This window comes from Lynx canadensis, chromosome E1, assembly GCF_007474595.2.
Source record: "Lynx canadensis isolate LIC74 chromosome E1, mLynCan4.pri.v2, whole genome shotgun sequence".
Taxonomy (NCBI): Eukaryota; Metazoa; Chordata; class Mammalia; order Carnivora; family Felidae; genus Lynx; species Lynx canadensis.
The window spans coordinates 54283824-54297608 of NC_044316.2; the positions used below are offsets into that span (position 1 = coordinate 54283824).

General features: G+C 61.0%; 1 protein-coding gene across 1 annotated transcript; it reads right to left on the reverse strand.

The window, feature by feature from the left end:
* GRIN2C (glutamate ionotropic receptor NMDA type subunit 2C) lies at positions 1-12165 on the reverse strand. The gene is made up of 12 exons (XM_032591122.1): positions 11748-12165; positions 8717-9315; positions 8266-8380; positions 7115-7326; positions 6796-6961; positions 6306-6459; positions 4836-4961; positions 4278-4507; positions 3735-3895; positions 3014-3201; positions 1842-2074; positions 1-1422 (listed from the first exon to the last, which is right to left on the reverse strand). Exons 1-12 carry the CDS (start codon positions 12144-12146, stop codon positions 328-330), a joined length of 3678 nt encoding a protein of 1225 aa, XP_032447013.1. The 5' UTR covers positions 12147-12165; the 3' UTR covers positions 1-327.
* Between the last annotated feature and the right edge of the window lie 1620 nt (positions 12166-13785).

The following is a 13785-nucleotide window of genomic DNA, read 5'->3' on the forward strand; positions in this document are numbered from 1 at the left end:
CCACCCCGAGTTCCAGCCACCATACTCCTACACCAGGCCCCCGCAGTCTTGACTAGAAACTAGCTAACATCAGGGCAGGGAGACATCACTGCTCCTAGTGACTCCAGGACAGGCGGGAAGGGCTTTGCATAAGAGGACAGCAACAGCCCACCCAGACCACACCAGGCCCGGAGACCGCCGAGGTCACTCAACTGACCATGGAAGACATCTGTCACTGGGGACCCAAGGCCAGGATTTCAAGGCGGAATCCAGAAACGCCTGCCCGCACTAACCCTGGAAGTGCCAGGCAGAGAATCCAGTTGACCGGGAACCACAGTAGCTGACCCCTCACACTTCTGACTCCAAGCTGGAGATCCGCCTCCAGGTACAAGGTCCAGGGAAGCCGTGTGTCCCACAGGCCACCCTGCTGACCTCTTCCAGCCCCCCTTTGTCCCTGTAGCCTGTGCTCAGCCCCAGGGTCCTGCCTCTGTGCCTCGGAGGCCCCCAGGCCCCAGTGAGCCAGGGGCCATGGCTGGCACAGCGGGGGAGGTGGGGACAGATGGCCCCCCAGCAAAGCGGCACGTGGGCGTGCAGGCAGGCGTGCTGTCTGTGCGGCCAGACGGGGACCCTGGCCCACACGCTCTCCTGGCAGGCCTCCCGGTAGGACGGCAGCCGCATCGACGGCGCCTGCGCCAAGCGCCGGCAGGCCGGGCGGCCACACCGAGTGGGCAGCGACCGGGGCTGGACGAAGGCCTCGGCCACCGAGCTGGGCAGGGAAGCGTGGCGCGGGCGTGGACCCTGGGCCCAGGCCTCGCGCAACAGGGCCTCCCGCCGAGCCAGCTGCTCCGGCCCGAGTAGCGGCAGGTCCTCTGGCTCCGGGGGCTCCGGGAAGAGCGGGAGGAAGGGGCGCCCCGACCGGTCGGATCGAGGGAAGGAGCTGTAGTGGCAGCGCTCGGGCGACAGGGGGCGCGCTGGGAGCGCGCGCCGCTCGGAGGCCGAGAGGTGCCGCCCGCCGCGCCCGGCCTGCACCGGCCGTCGCACCTCCCGGGGCGGCCTGCCCGACACCCGGGACACGTCTGGCGGCGACGGCCCAGGCGTCGGAGGGCGGCCCGGGAGCTGCGGAGCCCTGCGCGCCAGCGCGGCACGACCCCCGCCCGGCGGCCCCCGGCCCGGGGGGCTGGGCGCCGGGGACGGGCCGGGCGTGGGTGGCCGCGGGCCGGGGCAGGCGGGTGGCGGGGGAGCGCGGCGGCTGCTGCCCCAGCTCTCGATGGTGCGCGTGGCGCGGTCCAGGGAGCTGCTCACGCCAGCCGTGGTCACCATGTCACGCGCCGCCTGCAGCATCTTGAGCACGCTGGCCTGGGCCGAGCCGGCGGTCAGGTCCGGGCTGGGCGGCCGCGCGGGGCTGGCCAGGCTCTGCACCCCGTTGAAGCAGCTGTAGATGCCCTGGGCAGCCGGGAGGAGACAGCCATGAGTGGCCAGCTCCTCTCAGGGACCTCCCGCCCCCCGGTCCAAGCACCAGCCTAGGCGTCCGAAGTGGTAGGAAGCTACTAACATTCGTCAAGCGCCTCCTATGCGCCCGGCACTGTGCCACTGTGAGAGCAATTGCCAGGGAGCAATCTGAAGCTCCAAGAGGTTATCTCTTCCTAAAGGCACACAGCTTGTAAATAGCAGTGAGGGTTCGAACCCGGTCAGCCTGGCTCCGAAACACTGCCCAGCCTGCGGCAGAAGGGCTCTGCTTCTCTTCTGTGTGATGCTGGAAGGCCCTCAGTTTTTACCTCTGTAAATGGGGCCATAGCCAGCTCTGACTTATCTGGGTTGGTGCCCCTAAAGCTGGGACCTGCCTGGGGTGGGGTGGCACCCACCCTACTGAAAGCCAGCAGGAAGTCCAGCCGAGACGTGTTGGGCACTGAGTGGCGCAGCTTCCAGTAGACCAGGTGCTCCCAGGCAAAGACCAGCAGGGCCAGTCCCATGGCCACCAGCAGCATGTAGAAGACGCCCGCCATGTTGTCAATGTCCAGCTTGCTGCTCATTACCTCGTTCTTCTCGTTCTGGCAGATCCCCGAGAGCCACACCGTCTCCAGCTTCTGTGTCTCCCCTGGTGAGAGGCGGGAGCGGGGGGTGGGGGCACACCTGGCTCAGGAAAGACCCTCCCAATGCTCGCCCAAGCCTGGAGCAAGGAGAGGTCTGGAGCCAGCCCCTTACAGGACCACAGAGGGATCTAGCCAGCAAGGGCAGGATGGGGGTGGGGGAAGGGAGGTGGCAATGAGCAGGAAGAAAGGAAAGCAGAGTGGGGGCTGGGGTAGACAGTGCCAGCCTTGGACATGCCCACCCCCGCCCCCCACCCCCACACACACCCAGTAAAAGCTGGCAGACGTGGTATGTTACCTATCATTCACACCTGGGTCAAACCTATTGGTCATCTACAAGCCAGGCACAGAGCTTGGCGCACAGAGACTAAAAGCCCAGGTCCTCTAGGACATCCCAGCACCTTAACTGCTATCACTCTCAATCTGTGGCACTGATGGAAAATCAGTTTGACCTCATAGCGCTGAAAGCTCTGGGTTTGGGGGCAGGTTCCGCTGTACTGCTTACATATGTGAGCCCCCTGTCCCAAGGCAAGCCTGAGCCCCAGCTCTGGGATGAGGCAGGCCCTTGGCACTATCCTAGGTGATCTCAAGATGGAAATGGCCGGGACAGGGGTCTAGAGAAAAAAGACAGGATGTCAGCCTCCCCCAAGCCCCACTGTGTGGCCTGAGCTCCTTCCTGTCTTCCTGCCCTCCAGGGAGCCTCCTGAAATCCTATTTCCCACTCCCTCCTGGCAAGCCCACCCCTTCCCCAGGTTTCCATGTGGTCCTTCCAGATGCCACCCTCCCATCCTCCCTGCCCCAGCCTCACTCCCAGAGACCTCTTCCTGCCCACAGGCCCTGGGACTCAGAGAACGGTAGTGGAGATGCTGACCGGCCATCAGGCAGCTGTCCCCACCTCAGGTTCCACGGCCCACCCTGGACCCCAGGCCCCCAGCAGCAGCACCCACCATCCCCCAGGAACTGCAGGAGCGCCAGGTCTATGGCCCGCTTCCAGTGGGAGTCCTTCTGCATGGCGATGCCGTAGCCAGTGGTGGCAAAAACCTTGCCAGAGCCAATGGTGACCAGCTTGCAGCCCTCGTCCTTGCCTGCCATGTAGTTGAGGACAGCAGCATCATAGATGAAGGCATCCAGCTTCCTGGGGACAGGCCAGGGGTCGTGTGAGGTGAGGATACCCAACCTGGGGCCTGACAGGGGTCTGGGCTGCATGAGCCCGCTGAGCACTGACCAGGCGGGATGGGTGGGCAGAGACTTCTCTGGTTCCCCTGGATCCTGAATGCAGAGAAGAGCCCTTTTCCATAGCTCAGGGACCCCACCTTCCCTCCTCTCAGACAGGCCAGGGGACCCTCTGCCTCCAGAGAACACTCCTTCCGTGCCCAGCCCCTCCGTCTCCCTAGGACCCTAAGAAGGTCACAGCCACCACTCAGATGAAGGCTGAACCCTGCTCAGTATCTCAGCTGCATCTGTGGGCCAAATGGTGGGCCTCCAGTTTTGCTTGAAACTTCACTCTGCCCCCAGACCTCCCTCCCCCTTCCCCACGAGTCCTACAGGACACCCCGGCCTCCATGTCTCCACCTTGGGTCTCTCAGACAGGGCCAGAGCTGAGGCTGGTCAACGGGGAGACATGTGGGTAGAGACGGTCAGAGGGTGGGTGCAGGGCTGAGGACCCACCCCATCTTGAGGCTGGTGAGCGCATCCTCCACCGAACGCTGGTTGAACTTGACCATGTGGGTGTGCATCTCTCGGTAGTTGCTGCGAATGTTCCGCTCGGTGCTGCCGTTGGGCACCGTGCCGAAGCGGAAGGGTGGGTACTGATCTTGAGGCCGCTGAAACTGCGGGCAGAGGGCAGGCGCCATTCGTCACCTCTGTCCAAGCCTGCGGACACACCAGCGCTCCCCGACCCGTCCCTGGCGCCCAGCCCTGGAGTCTGCACTTGCAGAGTGAGGGCACAGGAGTCTGAGAGAGACCGTCCGGGCCACTCCTGCGTTTTACAAACGGTGAAACCTGAGGCCAGGTCAGGAAGAGACTTACCCAAGGCCACTCTGTCGGTGCACCTGAGCCATCCGCCCCCTCGTCCCAGGCCCCAGCCCTCCCCTCAACCAGGTCTCCAGCTCCTTCCTACTCCCTGCTCCATTTCAGATTCCCCTTTTGTGTCCCACAGGCCTATCCCTGCTCTCAGCACCCCTCGCCCTCTGCTAGCTGTAGCCCCAGAACCTTCTTATCACTGAGGCCAGACACAGTGTCGATGTACTGCTCCTGGATCATGAAGGCGGCCAAGTTGGCGGTGTAGCTGGCGAGGAAAATGACGGCGAAGAAGGCCCAGACTAGGACCATGATCTTGCTGGTGGTGCCTCGGGGGTTCTCGATGGGCACCGAGTTGTTGAAGACCAGCGCCCACAGCAGCCACACAGACTTGCCGATGGTGAAGGATGGGCCCCCAGACTCTGGGGGTGAGAGGGTGGGCACAGAGGGACCCCAGTCTTCACTCTGTCCTGGGTGGGGCCCTATCCCCAGCCATCGCCCCTCCAGGGCAAGCCAACCCACCTTGTCTCCCTTTTCTCTCTCTCATTCTCTCTCTCTCTCTCTTTCTCTCTCTCTCTCTCTCTCTCTCTCTCTCTCTCTCTCTCTCTCTCATATATCTGATTGGCCCCTGCTTGCTGTCCAAAAGCCAGAGACCTCCCCCAGGATCCAGCCTTCTCTGTAGGGCCCCTGCAGCCCTGAGCCCACCCGTCCAGAATGCTCCCTCCCTCCCAGGCCTAGGTGAGAGCCTACTCTTGCCACTGGTGAGGTTCTGGTTGTAGCTGACAGGGCTGAAGTACTCAAACATGAAGACTGTGATGGCCACCACGGTGAGACACATGACAAACATCATCACCCACACTGAAGGGCTGTAGGGCTCTGGGAACAGAGGGAGGCAGCTCAGAGGCCTCACTACTGTCCTTCCCACCCACAGCCCAGAGCACCGGGTGCAGACAGGTGCGTCCACATGGTCAAAGTGGGGCCCGTCAGTTCCGAGGACTGAGCCAAGGGGTCTCTGACTCTCAGAGCAGCAGGGCCCCGGGAGAGACCACCCCCAAGAGAGATCAGGCTCTCCGGCATTCTCTGTCTCCCCTTCCCCTCTGCCCTGGGACCAGGTCTCATCACCCCACCCCAGGAAACTTCCCTTTGACTACACATCTCCCCTGGATCCCACACCGACCCCCAACTTCCTTTCACAAAAAGGGAGTTTACACCCCATGCTCTCTCCCCTTCCTCTCCCACCCCCTTGCCTGCAACCCACTCCATCTCCCATCCCCCTCCTCCTCTCCACCCAGCCTGATGCCAAGTATCACCAGCATGCCCAAGGAATTCTCTTTCCCTCTCCTCCCTCGCCTGCCAGCACCGCTAACCACACTCCTGTTCTGGAAGTGCCCCGCCTGGCCCAGCGTTGATGGGCTGTTTGTTCTGCCTGGAATCAGGGTCTCTGAGATCAAGTCTCACTCTTGATCCTCCTGACGGGGCCCCGAAGCCCCAGGAGCTGGGGAGACCAACTGAGCTTCTCTGACCAATCTGTTCAGTGGCTTCAGTCTCCCAGAGCAAGCAGGCATTACTGCCGTAAGCACTGTGTCCTTTGCCGCAATGCCCATCCCGTGGGGGTGGGGCTTGTTGTCTCTTACGCAGCTGAGGAATCCTGATCAGAGAGGTTCAGTGACTTGCTCAAGGCCACACAGCAGGAAGGGGATTCTCTCCTCTGCTTCTGGCTGAGGCTTGCCTGTCCTCGGGGCTCTCTGAAAATCCCCCACTCCAGGGCCCACTGACTTCCTGACAGGACGCTGGGCAGCGGCCAGGACTGTGGCTGTCTCCCCAGCAGCTAGTGTGAGGCCTGGCACGAAGGGGCTTGCCCCCACAAGGCTGAATTCCTACTGCTACTTCCCACTCTCTGGGTTGGCTCCTCCAGCTCCCTGTGAAGCTTCTCCCCTGGTGTGTCCCAGCCTACCAGGCGCCTCCTGAAGTCGGCCTGCCTTCCCGGCTTCCCTGCCCCTCACAGTGACCCCTCCACCCTCCTTACCCAACACTCAGACTCAGATGGAACACGGACTTCGCCTCCTATCCCTCTGCATCCTACCGTCCTGCAGCTCAGGCCTCCGGCCAACCTCCAAGGCGCCCGCGGCTGCGCGGGCCCTCTGAGGCCCACCCCAAACTCCCCGTCTCTGCGCCTGCGCCTCAGACCCCAGAGCCATCCCCGCCCACCCAGAGCCGCACCCAGGAAGGCCGAGGGGGACACGGTGCCATTGCTGCGTGCCACCATCACACTGATGCCCGTCTCCACAAAAGGCACAGAGAAGTCCACAATCTCGGAACGCTCCTCGTTGATGGTGAGGGAGCCGATGGCCATGTCTGCCCGCTGGTAGTACACCTGGGGTCATGGGGGCCGGGCCGGGTTGGAGGAGGGGTCCCACAGGCTGGAGCACTCTCCACAGCCCCCACCCCCGTCTACCACCCCCCTGACTGAGTGGGCTGTTCCCATCTGGGGTCCTCAGAGCCCCACTTGCACTACTGACCACCCCAGGGAGCATCACTGGTGACAACCCGTCTCCCCTGCCGACTGGGAGAGCCGTGGGAGCTGGCCCCAGGCTCCGCCCTGACTGACCCCCGGCACAGGAACATCTAGGGGTGGCTGAGCGATGCATGGGGCCTGGGGTGGCGGGCGGGCAGGGGGGTGGGCTCAGGTGGACCGCAAGGGCGGGCCTACCTCCCCGATCATGCCGTTCCACACGCCTCGAACCCTCTTGCCATGCTTGCCGTTGGTCACCAGGTACAGGTCATAGGAGAACTTGACCACCTTGGCCAGCTTCTTGAGGATGTCAATGCAGAAGCCCTTACAGCAGAGCTTGGTGTAGGGGGCCGTGTCACCGCTGCTGCCACCAAGAGACCACCAGCAGTCAGAGCCAGCAGCAACTCCCAGTTTGGCAGGTGGCCCCCGCCCCCACACCCAGGCATAAGACACACGCGCCTGCCGTCACACGGCAGCACACAGCTCACACCGGGCCTTCCTGTGCCCTCGCACGGACCTGAAGGTGTGGTTGCTCTGCCTGCGGCAGGGCACAGTGTTGGGCACACAGCCGCCCGTGCTGGGGTCAGGGCTCTCCACAATGACAAAGGGCCGCTCTTCCAGCGTGGCCACCGTCAGGTGCCGGCTGTCCACTACAGGCTGCAGGGAGGCACTATAGCGAGGCCACACCGGGTACTTCATGTGGAGGACACCATGGTCCCAGCGACCCACCTGCAAAAGGTGACCAGCTTCAGCCTGGGACCTCCAGCCCGATTACCCCCACCCTCTAGGTGGGGGCCTCTGGTGGGACCTGCCAGGGCCAAGAGTCTCCCTCCCTAACCTGGGGAGCTTTGGGGCAGGAGCATTTGGAGAGCAGAGCAAGGGGCTGTGCATGGACCAGAAAGGGGGGGGGGCTCCCTACAGTCTCCTCCCAGCCTCTGGCCCCCACGCCTTCTCATCTAGCCACCCCACTGCTGCTGGCCTGCAGCATCTTCCTCGAGCCCAGACCTGAGACATCTCCCCACCCTCCCCACCCCCCACCTCGGTACAAAGTCCTTTGCCCAGTATTCAAAGTTTTCCACACTCAGGCCCACCTTACCCCTCCCCACACTTCCTCCTCAGTCTCTACACACACACACCCCCAAACAAATCACTTTAAAATGTCCCAGACCCTTCTGCTCCTCTGTCTATACCAGGCCGGTATCCCTTCCTGATGGCCTCCGACTCAACCCTCCACAGCCCAACCCAAACGTCCCAACTTCTGTGAATCTTTCCCCCGTTTCCTCCTTTGAAGGCAGAACCGGTTTCTGGCCCTCCTCTTCCCCCCCGCCCCATAATGCTTTGCACACATCTCTCCTCAAGCACTGAGCATCCCCAAATCTATTTGTTTACATGTCCGTCTGGCCAGCATAGCTGTGGGTTACTCCCCCAGGGGCCGGACTAGATGATAAGAGTGATCAGTTCTGTAGTGGAGGGAGGCTAGGGTGCTAGTCGAGCCCTGAGCCGAGACGCAGCACCCACCCTGGCGCAGGTGCAAATGTTTCAGCTGAGACCTGAAGGATGAGGGGCTGGATGAAGGGCAGAAGGGACCCTCTGCTCAGCTGTGGGACAAGAGGGACTAGGGACAAAATGAGAGGATACCGAGGGACCCTGGGCTCACCCCCTTCTCACCATCTCCCAGAGGCGGTGACGGTTGAGGGCGATCACAACCATGGTGGGCTGGACCAGGTACCCACCAGGGCTGAAGGAGAAGTCTCGGCCCTCCCAGGTGACATTCAGTAGGTGCCTGCGATGGGGGAGAGAAACCAGGGTGTCCCTGGTTAGCTCTGCCAGCAGCCCTGCCCAGGACCAGATGCCCCCTCCCCCACCTTCTACGTCACCACCGTCACCACCATCACCACCCCCAAGTAGCACTGACTGTGCAATTATTGTTTCTTTGTATTGACACCCCTCCCCCTGCAATCCTCACCACACCTCATACCTGGCTTCTTTTTCAGTTGAAGAAACTAAGCCCAGAGAGGTGAGGTTAACTTGGCCCCAGGCACACAGCTAGTGGGAGGTGTAGCCACCCAGGTCCGCTGAAGCGGCCCCCTCCCCCTCCGTGCCCTGGGCAGACGCCCACCTGTAGAAGGCCTTCCGGGCAGGGCTGATGGGCCCGGGGTGGCCACGACAGTCCCCAGCCGGGGAGGGCAGGGCGCCGTGCTGCCGCTGGTAGCCGTGGGCGCCCAGGGCCAGGATGGCCACGCCGTCGCGGACCTTCTGGCGCAGGCTGAGGCGCCAGCTCTCGGTGACGACGCTGATGAGGCCCACGGGGAAGGCGGCGGGAGGCGCGTCGGTGCTGCCCAGCGCCAGGCTGGGCACCAGCCACACGTGTCCGGGCCCCACCAGGCCGGCCTGCGCCGCCTCGGCGAAGAGCACCTCGGCCTCCTCGCGCGAGCAGTAGGCCACCAGCACCGGGGCGTCGAGCTGGCGCAGCAGGCGCTGGATGTGCGCGCGCTGCCCGCCCGGGCCCAGCTCCAGCGTGAGCACGTCCAGCAGCCGCCAGCTCAGGTAGCTGGCGTCGGCGACGGCGCGCACCCCCTCCAGGAAAAGCGCGTGCCCCGGGTGCAGGCTGGTGATGACGGCGAACGCGCTCCAGTCGTACTCCTCCAGCACCTTGAACAGCACCTGCAGCTGCTGCTCCAGGGAAACGCCCAGCTGCAGGAAGGCCGAGCCCGGCTCCTGGGGGCGGGGCGGGGCCTGAGTCGGGGCGGGGCTCGGCGCGCCCCGCCCCAACTTCTGCCTCCTCCTGCAGTCCCCTAAAGCGCCCGCGTCCCCTAGACGCGGGGCGTCCCGGGAGACCCTGTGCTGCAACACCCGCCTCCCGCCCCCGATGTGGTCCCTAGCCCCTGCTGCCCATTAGAATCATCCGGAGGGCGGGCTTTTTGCGGGCTCGCGCCCGACCAATGCTGGATCAAAGCCCAGCAGCATCAGCTGTCACCTGGGAGCGTGTCGGAAATGCACATTCTCGGGCGCATCGCACACCTACTGGATCAGAACCTCTGGGGATGGCGCCCATGAATCTGTACCTTGACACGCTCTTCGGGTGATTCTTGAGCCCGCCAGTTTGGGAAGCAGTGCCTCAGACCAACTGAACCAGACTCTCAGAGATGGGACTCTGGGCGTCTGTATTTTTCTAAAGCACTGTTAAGACAGCCACCACGCTGAGAGCTACTGCCAGGACCAAAGCTTCCTAGGAAAACACCCCACGGAGCCCTGTGGGTGAGAAGGTTCCAACTCTCCACTGCCTCCACCATCACAAATGCCAAGGGCACGCCAGCTCGAGCCTGGACTAGCGCAATCCCCTGCTAACTGAGGGGTCCCTCCTGCCACCGCAGGCCCTCCAAGATTCCGCCACACTGCGGCTGCTGTCCCCGTCTTTAAAAAAGCAAACCGGGGACAACCCTACAGGACAAGTAACCCAGTTCTTCCCACAGGCAAATTGCAAGAAAAAGAGATGTTGGCGGATCCTAGAGATTGTGGCTCCGAAGCCACGTCAGCCAATCGCCACGTGGAAACCTAACTGGCTTCTTTTTTTTTTTTTTTAAATTTTTTTTTTTTCAACGTTTATTTATTTTTTTGGGACAGAGAGAGACAGAGCATGAACGGGGGAGGGGCACAGAGAGAGGGAGACACAGAATCGGAAACAGGCTCCAGGCTCTGAGCCATCAGCCCAGGGCCCGACGTGGGGCTCGAACTCCGGGACCGCGAGATCGTGACCTGGCTGAAGTCGGACGCTTAACCGACTGCGCCACCCAGGCTCCCCCTAACTGGCTTCTTGATCCAAGCAACCAAATTTAAAAATAAGCACTTAGGGCGCCTGGGTGGCTCAGTCGGTTAAGCGTCCGACTTCAGCTCAGGTCACGATCTCGCGGTCCGTGAGTTCGAGCCCCGCGTCGGGCTCTGGGCTGGTGGCTCGGAGCCTGGAGCCTGCTTCCGGTTCTGTGTCTCCCTCTCTCTCTGCCCCTCCCCCGTTCATGCTCTGTCTCTCTCTGTCTCAAAAATAAATAAACGTTAAAAAAAATTAATAAAAATAAGCACTTAAGATGTTTATGAAACAAGGGGGGAATTTGAACGCCGGCTGGATATTTGATGATGTTAAGGAGTTTTTATTATTTTCTAGATGTGATCATGTGGTGGTTCGGTTTTTAAGCCCTTATCTATTAGAGATATATACTGGCAGGGTTGGTCAGGGGTGGACGGTACATGGGGTCATTATACGCTTCTACTTTTATGTATGCTCAAGTTTCTCCCTAATAAAAAATAATCATAAAAGAAAGGCAAATCAGATAGGTCTCTCCCCTCAACACCTTCTTTGGCTCTCCAGTTACTTAGGATAAAACCCAAATATCTTCCTGAGTGCTCAGAATCCCACCCCCCGTCTCCAACCTTCTCTCAAATCCTCCCAGCTCCTTCCACCTAGCTGCCTTCACACCATCTGATGCCTCCGGTGGGAACACTGCCCCCCATTTGAACCCACACACACACACACACACACCTTGCCAACTGTCCCTCATCCTCCAGGCCTCAGCTTCTATATGATTTCTTAGGAGACCTTCTGACCAACCCTCTACCCAAACGGGGCCCTCTTAGACCCTCCTGTGTTTTTCCTTCAGAATGCTTGTCCCAGCTGTGACTGTAGATTAGCGTGTCTTTAGAACTTTGTCTCCACGGGCTGCAGATCTGTGAGGGCATGCCTCCCCCATGCTTGGGACAGCGGCCTGACACTGGGTGTTCCCCTGCAGGTTAACTGCATCGGATCCCCTGCCCAGCCTGGCCTCTGCCCCTGAGTCTGGAGCTTGACCGAGGAAGGCCCGAGAAGCAGAGAGAAGGTGGGCCGGGGCTTCCCACCTAAGCCAGAGGTGAGCTTGCCACCCACCCCGCCTCATCCAGACACAATGTGAAAGCAGCCCAGAAAGTTTATCTTCTAGAACACGAGAACATAATTGCCACAGCCTCTTCCCCCATCGCCCATGTCACACCCTCAGCCCCCACCACCCAATCCCAGCTTCCCAGAGCTGAAGTCTCTCCCTGGCCCAGCCTCAGCCCCACTCTTGCAGCCCCAGCCTGGCTCCCGGCCCACGGGATGAGGGGACATGAGTTTGGACAGGCACCTTGGGGGTGAGGACCACAGCAGAGCCCCCACTGATGCTGAGGATGGGCACATGGGTCTGGGAGGAGACGAAGTCCAGGATCTGGGCCACGGCCTCGGTGCCCACGTTGTCCTCAAAGACGATGCCATGGACGCGGGCAGCGCCTAGGAGCCCGCAGATCTGGGTGAGGAGGCTGCTGGGATTGGTGTTGTTGACCCCCACGGTGAGCGGCTGGATCTCCAGAGGCAGGTCCACGAAGCTCTGGGAGGTGAGGCGGGTACGAGCTTGGGCCTGCGGTGGCCCCGAGCTGCCAAACACTACGGCCACCGTCATAGCTTGCTCACCCTGCCCCGGGCCCAGCCCTGCCCAGGCACCGAGGAGTGAGGCGAGCAGCAGGGCGGGCCCCAGGGCACCACCCATGTCCACCAGAGGGTCCTGCAGAGAGATCAGGGTGGGTACAGGGAGGGAGACAGAAGCACGAAGAGAAAAGATGAGCACACGGTGCGGGGGGGGGGGGAAGGGGGGAAGGAGTCAGAGACACACACATCCCAAGGATGAAAGACAACAGGAGAAAACCTCCCTCCACAAAGAGAGGCAGAGAGGGAGGGAGAGGCAGACACAGATAAAGAGAAAAAGACAGGTTAGCTGAGCATCCCCAGGGCTCTCTGGAGGGGTGGGGGCAGGAAGAACGTGAGTCCCCATCAGTGCTCACGACTTCCATTCTGCTGTTGAACAGTTTGCTTGGCTGCAAAGGCCAGAGCCTTGGAAACTCATCTGTCTGGGCCCTACCCTGGGAGGACACACTGAAAATGCTAGTCTGGTGTCCAGGTGCATGGATTTGAGTCAGACAGACCTGAGTTCAAGTCCCAGCTCCGCCACTGACTAGCCGTGTGGTCCTGGGGAAGCCACTCAGGTAGGTTTTCTTAAGATAACATGGGACCTACCTCACAGCAGCATGGGGGCTCCCCACTGCTATCAACATCCTTATCCTATAGCGACAGCCCACATCCAGGTGAGAGAAGCAGCTTCTGTGACACTCTCTGCCCTGCCTCCGTGTTCCCCATCCTAAACTGAAACTAACATCCCTAAGGGCCCTGCTCTGCGTGGCCCTGCTTGGCATAGAGCCCCGTCCTCCTGGGCCTCAGACACCCCCACTCAACTTAGTAGTTGAGTGGCCTCAACTTAGTAGTACCTACTCCACAGCAGGGCTGTGACACCACTGACTTGGTCAGGACTCAGGGTCACCTGGGACCCTGAGGTCTCGCACACGAGCTGTTTCCCCAGGCCGTCGCTAGTGTGCAGGATTTTTTTGACCTCACCCAAGGGCATGATGCGTATCCCTGCTAAGTAAACATCATTGCTTTGGATTGGAACCAACAGCCAAGTCAGTGAGTGGTGCCCACTGATGCAGCTCTCTCTCCCAGCTGGACATCGGCCATGGCAGTGCCACCCCATTCCATCTTCATCACATCCCCAGCAAAACTTCTGAACGGGGGATGCCAAAGGGACCAGGAGCCAAAGGGTGACCAGGGTGAACCTGGTTTAATTTAGGCTGAGAAGACAGGATTTTTGGCAGGGGAGGGAATGGATACTCGTTCTGGTGCCCTTGAAGTCCCCACACACACACCCCCGTGTATGGTTTCCTGGTACATCGACTTAGAACGTCAGCCCAGACACATGTATGAGTCTGAGATTGCAGCCCAAGCCACACCACACCACACCTCAGCTACCACCAATCAGGGATCTCAAGTTATACCCGCAAAAGGGACTGCCATGTCCCCCCTCCCTTGCCAGGCCTTTCTGTGCCCATCTCTGCCCACAGCCAGGTCCCAATAGGTTCCCTACCCCCTGGGCAGCCCCAAGCCTCCCCCGGCTCTGCCTCCCAGCTCTGAGCTCCAGGTCTGTGCTGTGCAGCCACCAGTCACATGTGACTATGGGCACTTGAAATGTGGCTCGTCTGAAGTGAGGTCTGCTCTAAGGGCAAAAGACATTCCGGATATTGAAGACTTAGCATGAAAACAAGAACGTGAAGTATCTCAATATTTTTTATATTGATTAC

Coding starts and splice junctions, on each gene's coding strand:
- GRIN2C (XM_032591122.1), bottom strand. CDS start 12,146: ATGGGTGGTGCCCTGGGGCCCGCCCTGCTGCTCGCCTCACTCCTCGGT. Junction 7,327..8,265: donor GTCACCGCCTCTGGGAGATG/GTGAGAAGGGGG, acceptor CACCTTTTGCAG/GTGGGTCGCTGGGACCATGG. Junction 2,075..3,013: donor CCTGCAGTTCCTGGGGGATG/GTGGGTGCTGCT, acceptor GCCTCTCACCAG/GGGAGACACAGAAGCTGGAG.